Genomic DNA, 22,448 nt, shown 5'->3' on the forward strand with positions numbered 1-22,448 from the left:
CTTTTATCTGTAGAAAGCAAGTGTTTCAGTTACTGAGTGATATAAGTTTTTTTAGCTTATAAGGCGTGCCGTATTAATAAATAGTTGTATCTAATTAGAAGGAAGAGGAATCAGGTTAATGTGAATCTATACTAATATTATAAAGCTGAAGAGTTTGTTTGAACCCGCTAATCTCGGGAACTACTGTTCCGATTTGAAAAATTCTTTCGCATTTATCGAGGAAAGCTATAGGCTATATATCATCACGGTACGACCAACAGGAATGGAGCCACGGGGGTGAAACCGCGTGGAGCAGCTAGTAAAATATAAAATCAGAACAAAAAAATAAATTCTTTATTCAATATCAATACCTAATATCCAATTTCATCAGATTAACATAAAATCGTATCCAAACAATTCTTGATACTAAAATATTATGTAGATAATTTCATTTCCTTCTATTGAGATCTTATAAAATACATCACAATATAAAATTTGCCTTGACAGTGTTGCCAGAATTAAGTAACGTCTTTATAAAAAAAATCGGTAAAAACAAATATTTATTGAGTTTTAATTTTCACACCTGGCAACATTTGATCACAAAACTGTAAGTCCCATAAAAAACACGTCTAAAATTTATTTTTAATATCTACTATTATTTATTTACAATACACTGTTCACAATGAGGTATTATTGATTGAATTTTTGTACTTCTCTTTACAACTCGCTTAAATAATATAATATCATATTGTTACAAATTTTGATCTTTCGTATTTGTCTAATTTACGTATTTATTAATTTTTAAAGTCTAATAATATCTTATACATGTAATAACTATATATTTAATAACAAATGTTGTTTTGTTGGCACGTTGTTGACTTGATAATTGATTTTTATATAGTTACGAAAATTATTATGACATATTAGTATACTACAATGCAAACACAAAAAAATATATTTTTTAATGTTGGTAACTTTTTTGCATCTTTGTAATCTATATACATTAAATGCGTTACGAACAATTATATCTATAGATATATAAATCAAACGCATTTTTTTAAAGCTAGTAAAACTTTATCTTATTTTATGGTCACCACGCAAAATTAGAATCTTCTAATGTTGCCAGGACGACAAAAATCGATGCATTTATTATCTGTATTTCCGTAACTACATAAAAATATTAAAATCCTATTAAGACTAGGTTATTTCATTTCGTTTAACGTCAAAAGTACATTGACCCCCGCGCACGCGGGAAACATATTATCTAAACTGTAAACTCCATTGGACTCGACTAAGTACTAAAAAAAATCGTAAAAAATAACAATGCGAAATTCTATACATTTGGCAGTTTCCATTTGCGCGATCAGCTGCCATCGAAGAAAATATATAATACTTAAAGAGAACCTAACGGCACTAAGCACATTTTATGTACTAAAACTAAAAAAAAATACAAAATAAGCTATGCGAAATAACGAATACAAAAATAATAAAACTATCTCTTTATGATCACATTTCAAAACCCACTTTGGCACAATCACATTGTATATTACAAGCAAATTGTACCAAAAATACTAACAACCTTACCTTCATAAATAATATACATACTCTATGGTTTATTCACATTTCAAAAATGGAACAAAACCTAACGCCACAAACTACAAAATCTCTTTCCAATAACGTTCTTTACAATTTGAATTACGAATTAAAAACGTAAAACGTCACAGAGCAAATAATAAAGAGTAATAAAAAGGCGTGAAAGCGGTAACAATTAAAATGGCACTTAATCGACTATGGCGGTATTTATGGCGGCTTTTAAAACAACCATTTATCCTCCTTACGCTATATTTATAGCACTGGCCATCCAGTGGATTAAATAAAAAAGCAAATTTTCTAGAAATCGAACAACACTCGGATCTAAAAATTTTGCATTTACAAAAATATAAACTTAATTAGTATTGGGCGGTCTACAACGAACCGGTATTGCGTTTCCCGCCTTCTAGAAAATTCTTTTTTTTTGGCTGTATGACATAAAGCCTTTGCCCAAAGTATTAACAATCTGTGCGTCATTTGGCGCTCGCCTTTTCAAGGAAGTCCATTTTCAAACGCAATTCGATGAGAAAAAGTTGCTTTTGGAGGGAGAATATTTCCTCCTTCTGCCTGAGTTCCATGTTTAAAATTTTCATTTTCGCCTCGTGTTCCCATATAGCGTGCTGTCGTTTCGCGGTAAAATACAATCTTTCTTCTTCTGTAGCGCTTCCACAGTCGTGTTTTATTTGTTCGTCTGTTTTATCGTGATTTCGGTCTTGATTATTTCTTTTCTCGTCGTCCAAGTGGCTGAGGTTTAATGGTGTGTTTGATAGTTCGTTTAGTTTCTGTAGGAAGTTTTGTTGTATGCGCGCTTGTTCTATCGCCAGGGGGTTGGCGAGGAGGGGTAGGTTGGGGAGGAGGGGGTTCAGGGGGTTGGGGAGGGATTTCAGGGGGGGACTGGGGGATGATTGGGGGATGATTTGCACTTGGGGCTCCAGTACGTTTGGCATCGTGTCGTCGCTGTCGTTCGTTGAGAGGCGCCCGTTTGACATCTGCGGATAGGTTTATGTTTTTAATGTTTGTTATAATTGTCAATGATATAAGTTTTGTGGATTAAATATTTTTTATCATGAATAAATACACTAGATTTGATTATATCTTAACTTTTTCAAGATTTTAAGTATGTACGGCACATTGTAAAAAATATTAACCTAATCTATTAGAAATTTAACAAAATGTAGTAATTATTAGTTCTTTTCACAGATGTTAAGGGCGGATTTTTGGCAATTCTTCTCGACACAACACAGCTTTGTATATAACTAATATAGACATGGGGTTTTTCCTTATTTTTGTTCGTGTGGTACATAAAAAAAAATTTTTTTTCAAAAAATTATTATTAGGTAGACTACTTCCAGAATATTTTATAACCTAATCATTATTTTAAACAAACAAAACTCACATTAACTGGTATACAGTCGTCATCCTTCACGCTGTGAGCCTCCGCGCTAGTGGTGGCGTCGTTGTCCTCACCTTAAATAAATAAATATAAAAAAAAAAATCATAAAAATAAATATTGGTAATAAATATCTTTAAATGTACAGTACTCCAAAAGTAATAATGCGCATAGAAATCTTCATCACTGTTCGGCAACTGTCATATTCTCGGAGCGTCCGAAGTGATATCTATATAGAGCGGTTAAATGCATTTTCTTCATGCATAATTTAGTCAAATTATGTTTTGTGCTAAAAGAGATTATAATATGTATTTGTAGGTAAGTAACGATTTTGTTTCGATAATTCCTTGTAAGTAAATAGCGAGTATAACCCCACGATTGCGAATATATTATCTTTGTTGGATTGATTTACTTGGAAAATTTTATAGTACTTTTAAAGTGTCTTACTGAAGCTGGTGTAATGATGGAAGAAAATAAGGTTAAAATACCTAACACAAAATTTATATTGTATAAAGTATGGTTTTCAAACACAGGTTTATATTTAAACCATATATGTAAATCTTATAATTAAAATCTCAGTTCAAAAGTATTTACAGTACTGATCATTCTTCAATATTATGACAATTACAAAAAAAAAAAAAAAAAACAATCAATAAATCAGGGATTATCTTTATTTATGACATTTTAGATACATCGGAACTCTTCTTCATTTTCACTTTCTCTACTGCCATCACCTGTGTAAATCATTTCATCGATTAATTCAATTCACATTTAAAAACAAAACCAAGAAGGGTACGTAATAGCAGCTCTATATAATTCCACACAGAGAGAACGAGTGCAGTCACCACCAATATTTAAAGACAACTGACGGATTTTTGAGTTTTTTGACTGACAGGCTACCGTCACCTACCGCCCGATTTGTTTTTGATTGTGAATTGACTTCTATTTCTTTTGAACAAGGTGTAAAATGCAAGTTCGTTGTTTAGGGCTCTTACAATTCAATGATTCGAGTGTCTTCGGAAATACGACAATTAGCGAAGATTTGCATGCGCATTATTAATTTTGGATTACTGTACTTATAACGGTAAATTTTAATATACGTATTTAAAAATGATGAATGAACATGTGTCTTTAAATAAAAACACTTATAGCCAAATATTTATAATTACCTCTAAAAAACCATTTAATATACGAAAGTACATTTCAAAAGTGATGAATGGTTATCAGTGACTTTATCAGCAACTTGTCATTACATTATCATTACCTTTAACGTCAAGAGGATGAATATTCTGCCACAGCATGCCGTCGAGAATGCCCGGCGTTTCGTTACTTTGTTGCTGAAACAAAATCTATACATATAATAAATCTGTAGAAGGGTCAATTCTAAACATTGAAAATATTCAAAAAATAAATAGGAGGGGGTGTTACTGGATCGATACCAAACCCAAATATGTTCAGTTCAAAATGGAGAAATAAACCATCCACGCGAAGACCGGCATTCGCGCGGACGGAGTCGCGGGCGGAAGCTAGTAAATGAATATTATAAGTATATCACAATCCATAAGCTTTAAGTTAGGAATAAGAAGGAAAAAATGCACACATTTTTGGTAGTCTCGTACCACATCTTAACCTGTATAAACGGCTTCATTTACCAACTTTATGACGCATAAGAGTGTTCTGCGTCTACCACCCTATCAATATTGAAGAGAAAAGCACAAAAAATGGCAAAAAACTGATGTATGATGTATTAGGCTCTGTTTACACTTATTTAACTGTGTTTTTTCGTCCAGACTTGCTATATAAAGGAAAAAATGCCAATAAACCGCACAAACGCTGACCACGTGCGTTTCATGGGCGCTATATGACACATAAGACTGTACTGCACCTACCCCACTAGCTATAGTATGGAAAAATTGACGAATAGGCTCAAAAAATACCAAAAAACTGATTCTAGAATATTCTAGAGTATGATGTAGATTCTAGAGTATGGAAAAAGCAAAAAAAATACCAAAAAACTGATTCTACAATATTCTAGAGATTGTTGTACATTCTAGAGTATGGTAAAAGCATAACAAATACCAAAAAACTGATTCTAGAGTATTCTAGAGTATGAAGTAGATTCTAGAGTATGGAAAAAGCACAAAAAATGCCAAAAAACCGCACAAACCTTGACCACATGCGTATCATGGGCGCGCATCTTGCACTTCTTCTTATAGTTCTCGTACCACATCTTGACCTGACTAAACATCTTCCTTATACAACTGTATGTCTTCTCAGTCTGTCTGCGTCTACCCCAATAGCTATATTAACAAAAAAAGCACAAAAAATCACAAAATATGTGAAAAAACCGCACGCACCTTGACCACATGCGTATCGTGCGCACGCATTTTGCACTTCTTCTTATAGTTCTCGTACCACATCTTGACCTGTGCGGGCGTGCGCGGCCGCTCACCGCCGCACCGCTTGTTCACCTCGTCGCAGATCGTCGACCAGACTAGCTGGAAATAATTTTGAAACATATTAAAAACATACTTATTATAAACTAGCTGCTCCGCGCGGTTTCACCCCCGTGGCTCCACACCTGTTGGTCGTAGCGCGATGATACATAGTCTATAACCTTCCTCGATAAATGGGCTATCTAACAGCGAAAGAATTTTTCAAATCGGACCAGTAGTTCCCGAGATTAGCGCGTTCAAACAAACAAACAAACTCTTCAGCTTTATAATATTAGTATAGATTTATAAATAGAAAAAAATCGATCACGACGCGGGACTCGTACCCGCATCCTTTCACGCCATTCCGGGGCGGATGCTTGACCAAATGACCAGCTCAGGCACTCGTGACCTGCCAGAGCGATCGAATTTTTTCTATTCTTTCAGTTTTATGTGTCTAAGGGACACACCGCGCGCCATCTATTGACATGATTAACAACCATCTCAACCAATACGAAACATTTTTCAATGAATACAATATTGTAACGATGGGACACGACCTTTTTTGTTGAATTTGATATTTTTGGTGGTCGATTGTTTTCTATTCTTTATAAATGTATAAATAAAAAGCATTTGAATGCCATAAATATTTTTATAATTACCTTTTTTCGTTGTTTCGGGATAATATGATAAACACTGTCAGCGATACGAAGTATCTACAAAATTAAATCTATCGTGTATCGTATATGGTGTGTCGTATAATATATAGAACCTTATTCCTACCATTACACTTGCATATGAACCAAAGCTTACTCAGCATTCCTAAGCATCATTTTACACATACAAACATATTCACAGTTATGCTTTGACACTCGATATCTATTCAATGTTAGTTTAAACATCACGAATTATATTGAAAAAGTGTTATTTGCAGTACTAGTTTGATCCCGTGGCTTCGCCCGCATTGTCTAATACGTTATCTATACTAATATTATAAAGCTGAAGAGTTTGTTTGTTTGAACGCGCTAATCTCGGGAACTACTGGTCCGATTTGAAAATTTTTTTCGGTGTTAGTTAGTCCATTTATCGAGGAAGGCTATAGGCTATATATCATCACGCTAAGACCAAGAGGAGCGGAGCAATGCGGGTGAAACTGCGGGGCACAGCTAGTAAATTATATACTATTATGGATAACCATCCTCTTGTATCTACTATCACTATCTAAAAAACCGCATCAAAAATGCGTAGTTTTAAAGATAGCATAGGTACATAGGGACGGACGAACAGCGACACAGCGACTTTGTTTTATACTATTTTTTTCTGATCATTATACTTTTCAACTATGAAATATGTTGAAAATATTTCATTTGCCCAATTAACATAATTATGTAAAAGTCTAGCTTAATTTGAGACTAGATTTACGACAGTTTAATTGCATAGTAATTTATTATTTATTTAAATTTAAAAGATTTAAATGATAAGAAAATGCGAAATGATATCAAGAGATTGTAAAGTGATTTGGCCTGATGAAACTAATTATAGTTTTCACTAATTACTGTAATTATTATTAGTGTACCTAGTCAAACTAACTTAAAACCTCGCCTTCGCTTATGGTACAATATGAATAAAAAATAAAATGTATGATTTCCAGAAAACATCTGCACACCAATTTTCATCTATATCATATTATTAGTTTTCGCATGAAAAAGCAAAAAATATACTGTATTTTTATTAGAATGTTTCAGTATTATAATATGTATCATCTCATCACCACCATCCATCAGCCCATATCTAACATCAGACATGTAATAAATGTAACATAACACAAATATAACACTCTGGTCTCTATGTAGTTATGTACGTTATGCTCTCACGAATAAACCTGCGCTGAACCGAATTTAATAAAATTTTATGAAAAAAAAAACAACTCGAATTCTTTTTTTTTCAAATTTTCACTAGGCAGCTATAAAAAAAGATTTGGAACGCGTCGTATCAAACAAAAGGCGCAAAAGAGACTTTTTTAGCAAAAAAAAAAAAAAATTTAAGAAAAAAAAAACCTAAAAAAAATTCCGACAGATTGGGACATTTCATAACATACATGTAATAATTACAATTCCTGCTCTACGTAATCTACGTAATCACATAGATTATTTAACGTTACTATCATTTGGTATAGTTAATTGATAAAATAACATTCCGTTTCACATTGACCTTAGTTTTAATCTATTTATCGTGGAAGTTGTAACTGGACTGTTTCAAGGATAGTCCAGTATCGGACTCTTAGGAAGGATATTATACAAAAAGGCAATAAAAAATAGTTTTTATCACATGTGGCCTGAGTAAAGCATCGCCACGTTCACAATCACATTTTTATATTCTTTAATTATTTACATATAATAAATAAAATAACATGTAAATGTAAACAAGTCTCGTTTTGACCAAAAAAAACCAAATTTAAAATTTGCTACCCTTTTTTAATCCCGTGTAGATTATAGTTTTGAAAATCCTGAAAAAGATTATTCTCAATATCTAACCAAATAGCTAATTAGTTAATTACTAAATTAAACTTTGAAAGGATGGATGTTTGTTACTTTTTCACTCAAAATCACCTGATCGTCTTAAGAGATAGATTAAAGTTTGTATAAGCACACAGGCTACTTTTTAGCCGAATACTAAGCGAGTAAAACTGCAGTCTACACCCAGTTGAAAACCGCTTCTCCAACTCAGTGAAATTCTTCGAGCGCTCCTTGCGAGTGTGAGTGGGTGTGAGTGTGAGTGAGTGTGAGTGGGGCGCGCACCTGTTTGCTCCTGTTGGTCGCGTTGTTCGAGCGGCCCTGCCGCAGCACGTCCCGGTGCCGCGCGATCAGCTCGAGAACGGTCCGCTTCTCTAGCTCGGTGAAGTTCTTCGAGCGCTCCTTGTGCCCGCGCCGCGCACGTATCGCGCCCGCGCCGCTGCGCGTCGACATATCCAGTCTGCGGGAAGATATAATAATTAATTAATACATCAACATATAAAACGCAAAGGTATCTGACTAACTGACTGATCAATAACACACAGCCCAAACTATATACTGCCATGTTGTCTTAACTATTAAAGCATTAAATATTATTTTTAGTGTAGAAAAATGTCAGCACAGCACAGCACACAGAGCACAAGAAAATAGGTGAAAGTTTTACCCTGAAAATTAATGTATATCTTAATATCTTTAATATATATAAATCTCGTGTCACAATGTTTGTCCTCAATGGACTCCTAAACCACTTAACCGATTATAATAAAATTCCCACAACATATGCAGTTCGTTCCAACTTGAGAGATAGGATAGTTTAAATCTCAAATCGTTTTAGAGAAAGCGGGCGAAGCCGCGGGCGGTAAGCTAGTTATAATATAATGAGAAAATATTTAAGTAAACATCTTAGAATGCAAATGTTACTATTTTAAATTAAATTGGTTTATACATTGAGACAAAATTAATATTTAATCGATAATTATATGCCCAAATTGTCCATTTAAATTAAAAAAAAATCAATTGAAAAACACACGTTAAATAAATTTTAATTAATTAAATTAAATCTAATAAAAAATAATACTAATAATAATAATTTGTTGAATTTAAAGTTACTTTGTAAAAAGTTTTTTAATGTAACTTTACTTTTTTTTTTGTAGAAAATATTGTAACGGATAAAAAATAACAGACTATTAAAATAGTTTGATCGATTATTCAATAAAATTCAAAAAAATACGAATTTTACATCTTAAAAATTTAGATAGTATATAATATGTATTTTTGTCTGATTATTTTATTTTATTTTTAAATTATTATTTACCAATGTTACATAATACATCCATCATTAATTATGTATACACATATTTAAGAATTTATAATCATATTAATTAATATATTTTCTGCACAGATTCCTGCATTATGATCGGCTCAAATGTCGTCCGATTTGTATAAATCTATACTAATATTATAAAGAGGAAAGGTTTGTATGTATGTACATGTATGGTTTTCACGCATAAACTACTGAACCGATTATAATGAAATTTAGCACATTTATAGAGGGTAACTTGGATTAACAGTTAACACATAGGATATGTTTTATCCCGGAAATCTCACGGGAACGGGAACTATGCGGGTTTTCCTTTGAAAACGCGGGCGAAGACGCGGGCGAAAAGATAGTTTAATATAAAAACAAACGCTTTATTATAATGATTTTAATTAACCAGTTCATCGAGATATGGAGCTGTCTCAAACCTAGGTTTTTATAGCATTTCTAATTCAGTAAACTGGTTAAGTTAGACTGGTTCTCAAGGCTTTGGTTACTTGAATAATATACATACAAAAATTCTAGATCGAATATTATAAGTGTGAATTTTTTTACACATTTTCGATGCAATTTATTGATGTTTTTGCATATTTTTACGCATTTTTTTTTTAAATGTATTACATAAAAAATTTAACATATCTACACAAATATTAAGGTGCAGAGTTTGTTTGTTTATTTGTCAACTACGGGTTCTAAGTGAAAAATTATTTCACTGTTGAGAACACTGTGTGAGAAATGGACTATCAATTTCTCGAGGAGCGGAGCAATGCGGGCAAAACCGCGGATCACAACTAGTTTTTTTATGTATTTTTATGCATATTATAATTCTTTGCAATACATGAGAAAAAAGAAATGGTCGTGGTGACAAAATTGTTATTTTAAACGTTGAGAACTAGATATATTCGATAATTGAGATAATCATTTTTTGAAAAATGTTAATTACTTGATTCATTTGAATATGTTTTATGCGTGTGTGCGTATACGCATCTGTGTGCGTGAACGCATGCGTACATATTGTGTGTGTATGTGTGTAGGAGTAAGAGGTTTTTAAATTTCACTATAATCCTTAATAGGCTAGGTATCATTACTTCATATTATAATTATGCGAAAGTGTATTCGTTCGTTTTTTTTTCACGTCGTTTTTTACTTCATCTTAGATCCACATCCATAAAACCGTCTTCAAATGTGCAGAACCAAATGGAAGGCAGTTAGCTTTCAAATTACCAAACTCTATTCAAAACGAAATTTATGAAGTAACAAAGCAAAAAAAGCAGTCAAATTGAGAACCACCTCCTTTTTTAAAAGTCGGTTGAAAATAGCAGTCTACTATTCGACCACGTTACAAATATAATATATTATGTTATATTTTTATTACATACAAACGTGACTGTTGGCATTTCAACGGCATTCCTATTTAAATTGCCAAAAAAAGATTATTACCTTACCCCTACACGATATATCCATCGCTTATACATTTAACTGGTTATTCTTTGGGTTATTTATAGTGTCTGGTAAGTTATTTAAACCAGACTTCATTTATCAATTATTTTTTATTAGAAAAAAATATGAAAATATGAGGCACTTATAGTTGTACACCATCGCTAAATACATTTTTAATATGTTTGGTTATTTATAGCGTCTGGTGCAAAAAAATGCAGGACGTTTCAGAACGCACTAGGACTTATGTATTTTAGGTATATTCATCCCCCCGTACCATGTCCTAAAGCAATATTACATCTAGTATGGAAAAAAGACAGCGCTATATACATCGTATAGTGCCATCACTTTCGCACACTGCAAGTAATACTGCTATAAGACATGGTAATCCTGCAGGTCAATTTCCACAGATAATGCATAGTCATTCTTATCTTACATAGGTTCTGATCGATGTTCCACAAATTTTCTCACTTTCTTGAAATTTCCGTATAAAATATACCACATTCAGTCAGAATAAAAATAGATATTCGCAATAAATCAATGCAAAGTCTCATCATTTGTTTAAATTAACCTTTATATGTCATATACATATTCATAAATGAGTTAAATTTGGTAGTAGTCTAATGCCGGCTACTCACGCAGGTATCTGCAGGGAAAATATCGGTTGCACGGCGGTTGGAGAAATTTCAGCTATTCTCCAAATTGCCCCTGTTTGCCTATACACATCACAATTAGGAGACAATTAAGGGTTCAATTCCAATATTACCCCTGCTGGGTAGGCCTTGCTACTTACATACCCCTGCAGGTATGAGAGTAGCCCGCAGGTAAAAAGCATGCATGTATAAAATGTATGGATTGACAAATTTAACCGATTAAAACCGGGTTTTTAATTGCACTCAAATATGCGACGAATAAATGATAATTTGAATAATATCTTTAGTGTGAAAAAAATATGCTCTTTTATCTTTAATGTCTTCATATATCGAGTCATACCGGTATGAGATTTCCGGTGTCTCTGACAAAAGTACCTACTATTATTGATTTCACTTTAAAATCGTATCTGTTGTGCAACAGTTAATTAACAATGTTACTGGAAACTAATGGACAGATAGATAGACAGCGAAGTCTTAGTAATAGGGTCTCGTTTACCCTTTCGGTACGGAACCCTAAATATGAATAACAGACCAAAAAACAATGTGATGAAATTATGATAATAGTGAAAAGTTAAGAAAAGAAAAAGAAATACGAAATATGGCACACCTAAATGAATAGAGAAATGCCAAAGACTAAAACAAAAAAAAAAAACATACATTACCTACACACATACATTTGACACACACACACACGCGCGTATACACAACCACACTGTTACATTTATGAATTTCAGTGGACGACTACTAGCAGCTAATAAGTATACTATAATAGTAGTTCGTCTTTTAGAGCTGTCTATCCTCGCAAATCACAAAGGTGACTGACTGACTGATCTATCAACGCACAGTCTAAATTACTGGATCGATCCGGCTGAAATTTGGCATGCAGATGCCACTGTGACGGAGGCAACCGTTAGAAAAGGATTTGATGAATAGGATCCTAACCCTATGGGAAATAAAAAAAGGGATGAAAGTTCGTACCAAGAAATTATTAAAATTTAGGATCCCTACTAATATTATAAATGCGAATGTAACTCTGTCTGTCTGTTACGCTTTCCCGCTTAAACCTCTCATCTGATTTTGATGAAATTTGGCACAGACAATCTCTAGACCCTGAGAAAGAACATAGACTACCTTTTATTGTGAAATATGTACCACGGGCGAAGCCGGCGCGGACCGCTAGTTTCTTATAAGGATAAAGTACTTTAGCTGCATAGATTTTTTTTGGTTTGCCTTCTAGGTTTTACAAAATAAACTACAGTTGTTTAAAAGCCTTTGTTTAAACCGGCTCGCTTATTTCGAAAAAAATATAAATAAGGAAAACATTAGTGACACAAAATTGGATCCTAACGAACTTGCTTCCATAAAATATCTGAGTTTTTAATTTCTAATCTATACTACTATCTTAATCTTAATCTATACATATATTTATCTACACAGGTATACAGAGAAAAGATTAATCTATTTGTAACTGTATTCGTAACTAGTTGTGCCCCGCGGTTTTACCCGCATTGCTCCGCTCCTATTGGTCTTAGCGTATGATATTATAGCCTTCATCGATAAATCGAGAATTTTTCAAATTCGAACCCGTAGTTCCTGATATTACGCGTTGGACTGTAAACTGCATTTTTTCCTTTAGTATTTTTTTGCTAGTGGCATGAGCCTATGAGCACCTACTAATATATCTTCTAAAGAAAAACTTAAAAAATACTTGAACTTTTAAAATATTTGGTTACCCACATACATATTATATAGAGGTGACGTTGATAAAAACGTGTTAAAAAGAGCTCTTATTTGAAGACAGTTGAACTTCTTTGATTGCAAATTTCTTCCAAATCGGGGAAATTAGATCGCGAGTTTAGCCGTAACAGATAGACGGACAGACTGACTTTCGCATTTTCAATATTTGCATGTATGGTTCTACCGTTTTACGTGCAGTTACGTTAATAATAACTAGTCATATAATGAACTAGCGGTCCGCCCCGGCTTCGCCCGTGGTACATATTTCGAATAAAAGGTAGCCTATGTTCTTTCTCAGGGTCTAAAGATTGTCTGTGCCAAATTTCATCGAAATCGGTCTAGTTGTTTATGCGTGAAAACCATACATACATAATTAAAAACCTTTCCCCTTTATAATATTAGTAATGAATAAATAAAGCCCCTCTACAACTGATCATTTAGCCATTGGCATTCCTTCTTAGTTAAAAAAAAACATTGATATTACCTCGCCGTGCAGAGATTTTCGGAATTAAAAAATAGATCAATTTACGACTTCAAGATATGTAAATACGCTTTTTGCGATCAGGACAGTTGGAGGTTCTTACATTCATAACAGGTTCGGCTTGTTATAACAAAAAATAAAACTGAGCTAAGTTTCGTTATATACACCTACCTAGCAGTTAACATTTTGATCGAAAAATGACTGCTCATGTATAAACTTTATTTATTTGTTTACTAGCTTTCCACCCGCGTTTTCAAAGAAAAAAAGCCGCAGTTCCCGTTCCCGTGGGATTTCCGGGGTAAAACCTATCCTATGTGTTAATCCAAGTTCCCTCTTTATGTGTGCTAAATTTAATTTTAATCGGTTCAGTAGTATTTGCGTGAAAGAGTAACAAACATACATACACATACATCCATCCTCACAAATTCGCATTTATAAACTAAATTAGTAGGATAGGATAGTAGGACTGCTAGCTCTAACTGCATATTCAAGGGAAATTCCCAAGGAAAAGAGATGAATCTAGCTTTAGAACTTTCTCCAGAATCCAGACACATAATTAGTCTTCTATTAAATCGCTCATGCTTTTGCATTTAGACAAAATCCTTGGGTAATAACTGTCATCCCTTATTAAAAAAATAAATAAATATTTCAGGACAATTTTCACACACGGCACGATCTGATCCCATATATAATTTTAAATAAATATAATTAACACCATATAGATTATAGATAATTAACACCCAGACATAGAGCAAACATCTATGTTCATCACACAAGTATGGCTGGGAAGGCAGGGTCACTACCAACCAAGCCAACCGGCCAGTCAAATTTCTAACCTTTAGGGATTTTTTTTATTTTTTTTTATTATAGGACATTATTACACAAATGAATATTTAATATTTGTCCTGTTCCTTCAACTGATAAAGACTATGCATTTATGATAATTTAAGCTCAAAGTTCTTCATCGATTGAGCTTAAAATTTGATACGAAATTCAAGACTGAATCTATTCAAAGAATCTATAGATACTAATATTATAAAGCTGAAGAGTTTATTTTTTTGAACGCGCTAATCTCGGGAACTACTGGTCCGATTTGAAATATTCTTTCGGTGATACATAGCCCTTTTATCGAGGAAGGCTATAGGCTATATATCATCTCGCTAAGACCAACAGGAGCGGAGCACTGCGGGTAAAACCGCGGAGCACAGCTAGTTTACCAATAAATAATGAGCATATATTCCGGTAACTTCTTTTAATTTTCTTAAAAACTCTTAATCAACGCGACCGTCCGAAAAGTTATTTTTTTGAAACATGTAAATTTCCAGACTCGAAAATATAAGATCTTAAGTGCACTTCACACGGCCAGCGTCACGTGTCACAACAGTGCGGTCTGGTAACGGAATTATAATAATTAACATACTAGAGTAGTCTGTAGTAGAACTAAGTTGTTTTTTAATGGTATTAGAAAGGTATCACACTTCGGTTCCCACGATATTTAATTATTACATTTCGTTTTGCGAATTCTTAATTATTTGTCTCGTTTTTATTGCCATATAACTGGTAAAGTATGTTTAATCTTAATTCATTTCGATCATTTAACTGATTTCAAAAACGAGGTTATTGATTATTCGCTTTTTATGAATTGAAAGTGCAATAATTTAACGCGATATAACATTTATCTTCTAAGAAAACTAATTTTATAATCTTTCTTAAAAAACATTTATGAGGGTAGATGTATATTTGCATACAAATTGGTATATCAATTATTAGATATGTATGTGAAATAATTGAATGTACAGTATTTTGAAACTATTGCACATTAAGATAATTTTGTAACAATCTAATATTATATATATTATAAAGGCGAATGGATGTATGGATGTTTGTTACTCTTTCACGTAAAAACTACTGAACCGATTACAATGAAATTTAGCACACATATAGAGGGTAACTTGGATTAACACATAGGATAGTTTTTATCCCGGAAATCCCACGGGAACGGGAACAATGCGGGTTTTTCTTTGAAAACGCGGGCGAAGCCGCAGGCGGAAAATTTTATGAATCATACTTTTACGTATAATTTTTCCGTAGGTATGTATTAAATATTTATTTTACATAGTATTTTTTGCAAAAATCGAATGCTCAAAATTAGTACAAATTACCTGCAGGATTATATAAAGAACTAACTTACCGCCCGCGGCTTCGCCCGCTTTGTCTAAAACCTAATAAATTATATACTAAAACCTTCCTCTTAAATCACTCTATCTATTAAAAAAAACCGCATCAAAATCCGTTGCGTAGTTTTAAAGATTTAAGCATATAAAGGGACAGAGAAAGCGACTTTGTTTTATACTATGTAGTGTAGACTAAACGATATCTAAGCTAACTACAACTAAATAAAATTTTTTTTTATTCAATAGTACGTTTGTGATATTTATATAATACTAGCGGTCCGCCCCGGCTTCGCCGTGGTACATGTTTACATTTTCTCTACATAAGATCCATCCTCGTACTTCAAGAAATATAATTAAAAAAAGAATTATCGAAATCGGTTCAGCCGTTCTCGAGTTATGCGCTTACCAACACATTTTGGGATTCATTTTTATATATATAATATATATATATATATTTTGTAAACCATTTTAATTGGTTAAAACTGACTTCACTTTGGCAAAATTACAACTTCGTCAAAACCTAATTTCTATAAAAATACGTTAGATATTGATAAAATCTTGTGCTTTCAATAAAAAATAAATTAAACGTGTCTCATATCTGTTAAAAAGTTCATCATTTGTGAAAAATCAAAAATGTTTATATGTATTTTTCGTGTTTTTCATAAAAATTTAATTTTTGAAAAAAAAAAAAAAACAATTAAAAGCTTTTAACTAATTTCAAAAGCATTATTTATTATTCATTGCATTATTTAAATATTTTTTATTTGTTGACTAGTATGCGTGTATAATATCGAGAAAAAAAAATTGTTCATTTATGCATATTTGTCTCACACAGGCAAGATTTTTTTAATTTCTAAATAATAATAATCTATCAAAAGCCGGTTAAAACCAGAAAAATATGTATTCAGTTCAGACATTAAGTTAATACAAATATAATAAACTAGAAGATTCTAGTTTTTAAGATAAATCGAACAGCATCCTGCGTTTTATTGGTCTCGTTCCAATGTGTCCTTGACAAATTGATATTTATTTTATATTTATTATTATTAAGCTTTCTATGTTTAAGATTTTTTATTTGTTATCTTAATTAATATTATAAAGCCTTCCTCGATAAATGGGCTATCTAACGCCGAAACAATTTTTCAAATCGGATCAGTAGTTCTGATTAGCGCGTTCAAACAAACAAACTCTTCAGCTTCATAATCTTTGTAAAGATATATATATATTTATCATAGAGCGTACATAAATATGAAAGTTTGAAATTTGAAACTTTTGTTTATGGGTAAAAAACCAATTTACTCTAATATCTAAAAGAGGAAATATTTGATTTATTGAAATGAATAAGCTTCGAAACCACTGAACCGATTTGAATAATTGTTTCACCAGCAGAAAGCTTAAGGGCCCTTAGTAGGTGAAAACGGCAAAATGGACTGTTTTCTGTGAGCTATAATAAAATATTGAAGTTTTTTCGCACTGATATTTCTAATATGTATTACAGAACGTATGTGAGATGGGATGACTGTTTCCAAAACACGATTGGAAAAATTTTGCTGGATAAAAAAAATCCTGAAGTTGCCTCTAAAATATCATATATAAATGCTCATTACAACCGTATTTTACGATAATAAACGAATTATTATATATAAAATAATAAACCTTCTCGATTTCGGGTCTGTTTTAGATTTAGAAAATACTAAATATTTTCATTCACTTTTTGATAAAAATGTAAATGGCGCTTACGATTTTTAGTTTCGTATTGAGCACGTTGATTCCATACTAAACGACCCGCTCCCCTCACCCCTTACCTCAGGCCCGAATAGCTGAATTTTCGCTGACCGCCTAACATCCCTTTAGAAGTCCCTAGACGCCCGCGCCGTAGACGGTAACGACATGTGGCATATTGCACGCCTCATAAGCGAAGCGTTGAGGTGGGTACTACAGTCACTTCGCGCAAAACATCTGATTTTTCAAACTTAAAATGTCTTTATGTATCATACATTGCACTTGTAAGATAATACATACACACACATATTAAGAAAAAACACTATTTTTAACATTCATGATATTTTTGATGTCATTTTTGTTATTTAAACTAGTTAAAAAACAGTTTAAAAAAGTTCTGTCTTGGACGTCCGTGTGTCTGTATGTGCGGAGGATTTTCTTGTTAACACGATAGCGACCGAAATACTTTACTAATCGAGTCTTTTTTTTCTCTTACGCTTGAGTATGCTCAGGAATAGAACCCTTTCATTTTTCAGGGTCTGATTCGATGTGGTTTAATTGTTATTAAATAAACAAAAAAAAAATATCGACTGTTCTCTATAATTTTAGTATATCTATATATATTCTTTATTTTTTTTTTATATTTATAGTGTACTCAAAATTCACCATTATAAACTCGATTCTTTATACTATAAGCCAAGGTTTAAAAAAATAAGTTGGTAGTCAGTCCCTTAAACCTGCGCAGTTTCACATCTAGGTGGGGCCACAAGAAAAATAGCTCAATTATTACGGTACCGCTTTCTTTACTTTTCCAACTGTTTTATTTTATTTCTTTTTTATATTTATAGTGTACTCTTTAAAAATAATCAATTTTATTGTAAAGGATGAGATTATGAGGCGTGCACTTTTGGATTTTCCAAACTATTTATTTATTTATTTATTTATTATACTTCATTGTACAAACATGAATGGACAAAGCAGCAAAAAAGAACAATATCACAAAAACGCATCATTTGTATCTACAAATGGCGGCCTTATTGCTGAACAGCAATCTCTACCAGGCAACCTGTTAGAAAAGGAAATGTATGAAGGTCGTGGGATAGCGCAAAATAAATGATTATAATTACAATTACATATAACAATACATTGCGAATAATTTAAATATAGACATATATTGTAACGTTTTGAGTATTTTGTGAATTTTTAGCACAAGGGTTAAAATGTGGTGATATATTGTTAGTCGTAGAGAAGATAATGAAAAAGCTGCAACCCTATAATATGGAATTTCTAAACTTCTCTATGAAATTTTCATGATTTTTAATTTGTTGGATTCCAATTGATAACTGTAAAAAAATAAAATACCTATAAAAAAATGTACCAAAAATATGAAATGCCATAAGTACAGACATTTTCTATTATTACAGAATACAGATACATACATTTAAATGATCATACCTACGTAGGACCAAATTTCAACGCATTTTCTACATCATTATTGTGACTTAACAATCAAAATTGTTCTGTTAACCAATAGGTATCTACCTATCTACCTATCAAAATTTAATATTTATTAATGCAAGCCTTAAATAAAAATTTCAATGAAATTTAAATAAATAAATGACTATTGTATAATTAATTTAGAATATTTTTAATATGTCTGAAATACTTTAAACAAAAATAGGTCAAATTTCAATGGACATGGAATAAGAAAAAAATTACAAGTCATGTTATTATCACTACATAGTATAAAAAAAGTCGCTTTCTCTGTCCCTATGTGCCTTTGTATGCTTAAATCTTTCAAACTGCGCAACGGATTTTGATGCGGTTTTCTTTAATAGATAAAGTGATTCAAGAGGAAGGTTTTAGTATATAATTTATTAGGTTTTAGACAAAGCGGGCGAAGCCGCGGGCGGTAAGCTAGTATAACATAAATTATAAAAATATTTTAATCTTTAATGCATAATTTATGTGATTAACAAAATTCATAATGTGATGAAATAATAAATTAAAAGAACCATAATTTGTACTTTATACAGACAGAGAAAAACAAAAGCAGTACTTAGTCGAAAAAAAAAAGATATAGATAGCTAACAAATAGATGATCTGATCTGAAAGCTAACAACAGTAAAAAAAACTTAAAATTGGCATTTGGCGTGAGATAATTAATATTATTATGTAACTTAGTTCATTATTACATGATAATACTTCTTGTTGTGTATGAGATATAAAATATTTCTATCTAAATATAAATTTTGTCTTATCAGAAAAATCAATTAAAATATTAGATAATAAAATTGAATACTAGACAGTTCAAAAAACTAAACAATTATCTATGATGTGTATGTAATAAATAATAATACAATAAATGGCAATGAATTTTGGATTGAAAAAAAAATTAAAAAAAAAACATCTTAGTGACGTGAATATAAAAACAAAGGTAAGTGTGAGAAATTATTATCAGACAAAGATTATTTTGATGGCATTTCACTGATAAAACAACTGTTTTGTTTTATTGAAACACAAAAAAATATATTCACTGACCTTTTTATTAATCCCGAGTGTTCAAAGGTTCAATTCCTTAAAACCACTGTTAAACACTAACTAAAATAATCAGTAAAAATATCCCTAATCAATTAATTTTCGTAAAAACACGATAATATTCAGTTATATAGCTTTATCTAGCGGTTTAGCGCCAATCAATGGTTTAAATTTTGTACTAATTGAGATAACAGATATTTTATATTTTGATAACTATAGTTATAGCGGCAACCTAAGGTACGCGACAATATAGGCAACGGCTAGGCGATTAGTAATAAAATTATACACGACACAGCGTCAAATTACGCGTCTCTCGCCTTTAGTTAAAAGGTTAACAGGCAATTGACTACAGTTTTTTTAATCAGTTAAAAATAAGGACATCTAATGCGTTCGCTCTATAAATTTGATCACTTACCGATGCTAGCGGGTCGCATTCCACGGTTCGCGAAATGCGTGGGCTCGTATTTTCATCTTGTTCACGTAATACCACTACACGAATTACTAATATTTTGTATCGAAATGCAAGTGGGTTATAAAAAAATAAATGATCACTGTTACATTAGAAGATCTGTCAAAGTTGACTTTACTCAAGTGGATGTGCCAAATTCCATAGACAAATCATGTTGTTTATAAATAGAAATGCAGCCTTTGCTACTGCCCGCTAGATGGCACCAGTGTTCTAAATTCTAAATTATAAAAAGAAATCGAGCAGTTTTATGAATTTTTTTTTAAACTATTATTTATTTGAAAGTTTCAAAAATAACCAAACCCTGAATATAGTTCATACCTACTATGTGTTACGTGTATTTTTTCTATTTCCGTAAAATAAAAGTACAACTTCGAAGGTACCTACCTAGTAACTAATATGTTGAACACAAAAAACGTGGGCAAGTTTTAGATAAATTTATTATTAGTTTTCAATTAACTTTTAAAAGATTTGTGAAAAAGCAGCATTTATCATTTCTAACTATCCCAGTAAGCATAAAAAACAAAAGTACCCGGAAATGAGGTATGTATGAAAACTAAACAGTTGGTTAGATACCTATTAACTTTATATTTTTTCATTTTCAGCATTAATATAAATCAGAAACCTTTTTTATATACTTATACGTTACGTACGTTTTATTTAGTATAGTATTAAAATATTATCTACCGTTTTATGTAGATTAATTTTTGAATCTTGTATTCTATGTCCAAGAATCCATACTAATCTTAATATTATAGGTACATATAAATCTCGTGTCACAATGTTTGTCTTCAATGGACTCCTAAACCACATAACCGATTATAATAAAATTCGCACACCATGTGCAGTTCGATCCAACTTGAGAGATAGGATAGTTTAAATTTCAAATAGTTTTAGAGAAAGAGGGCGAAGCCGCGGGCGGTAAGCTAGTAATATTATAAATGCGAAAGTAACTCTGTCTGTCTGTCTGTTACTCAATCACACCTTAACTACTGAACCAATTTTTATGAAATTTGGTATACTTAGAGATATTTTGATACCCGAGAAAGGACATAGGACGGACAAACGGGTTTTTCTTTGAAAACGCAGGCGAAGCCGCGGGCGGAAAGCTAGTTTATAATAATAATGAAGCCACATACCTATATCTAATTTTTTATACCATATATTTTTGTTGAAAAAGTATGTATTGTGTAAAACTAGGTAAGTTTTCTATCCTAATGCTGGAATAATATTATCACCTTTCATCCATACATCCTTGTAAAATTTTCAGGTTTTAAAGCTATTTCTCAAATAAGAACAAAAAGGTATTTATGGAAAACTATGTTAATATAATAAATTTTTAAAATATATTTTAACACTATTGGTACCTATAGTTATTTAAAAAAAGTATTTATAGAAATAGCACTCTGCCGCGCGGTTTCGCCCGTGGACGGATCTGCAGGCAAGAGCTTGTATGTAAGTACCTATGTATTTATAAAACTATGTGTTAATTTGGGATAAATTTTCGAAACGTGATCCTCGAATTTAATTATTTTGAGGTGTCTAAAGCACGTCACACACGGTGAAGATACTATAATATTTTTAACCGACTTCAAAAAAAGGAGGAGGTTATCAATTCGGCCGGTATATTTTTTTTTTTTTTTTTTATGTATGTACGTCGATTACTCCGAGGTTTCTGAACCGATTTACGTGATTCTTTTTTTGTTCGATGCGGGATGGTGTCGAATTGGTCCCATAAAAATTTTATTGGGATAGGCCCAGCAGTTTTTATTTTATGAGCATTTTTGTCTGTAGGTATTTGTGAATTTTGCAAGTGCAAGTTTGAAGTCGGTTGTTTTTATTAACGCAGTTATCACTTGTATGTTAAGATTCTCTAATATAAAACGTTATAGTGTCTTAAGGTATCCGGTATCAGCGTTCTGACCACCATTTTTCTTTTAGTCATTGCATACTAACTACTAAGACCCCTGTAGAACCGCCATCCTGTTACACTGACTGACCCGAAACACTGACACAAA

At 32.1% G+C, this 22,448-nt stretch overlaps 1 protein-coding gene across 1 annotated transcript; it reads right to left on the reverse strand.

Moving 5' to 3' along the window:
- Positions 1–311: 311 nt before the first annotated feature.
- LOC123704058 lies at positions 312–20,537 on the reverse strand. Its single transcript, XM_045652318.1, has 6 exons — positions 20,380–20,537; positions 8,190–8,364; positions 5,317–5,457; positions 4,224–4,296; positions 2,966–3,036; positions 312–2,558 (listed from the first exon to the last, which is right to left on the reverse strand). The coding sequence occupies exons 2-6, from the start codon at positions 8,355–8,357 to the stop codon at positions 2,043–2,045; spliced, it is 969 nt and encodes a 322-aa protein (XP_045508274.1). The 5' UTR covers positions 8,358–8,364; positions 20,380–20,537; the 3' UTR covers positions 312–2,042.
- Positions 20,538–22,448: the final 1,911 nt, after the last annotated feature.

This window comes from Colias croceus, chromosome 28, assembly GCF_905220415.1.
Source record: "Colias croceus chromosome 28, ilColCroc2.1".
NCBI lineage: Eukaryota > Metazoa > Arthropoda > Insecta > Lepidoptera > Pieridae > Colias > Colias croceus.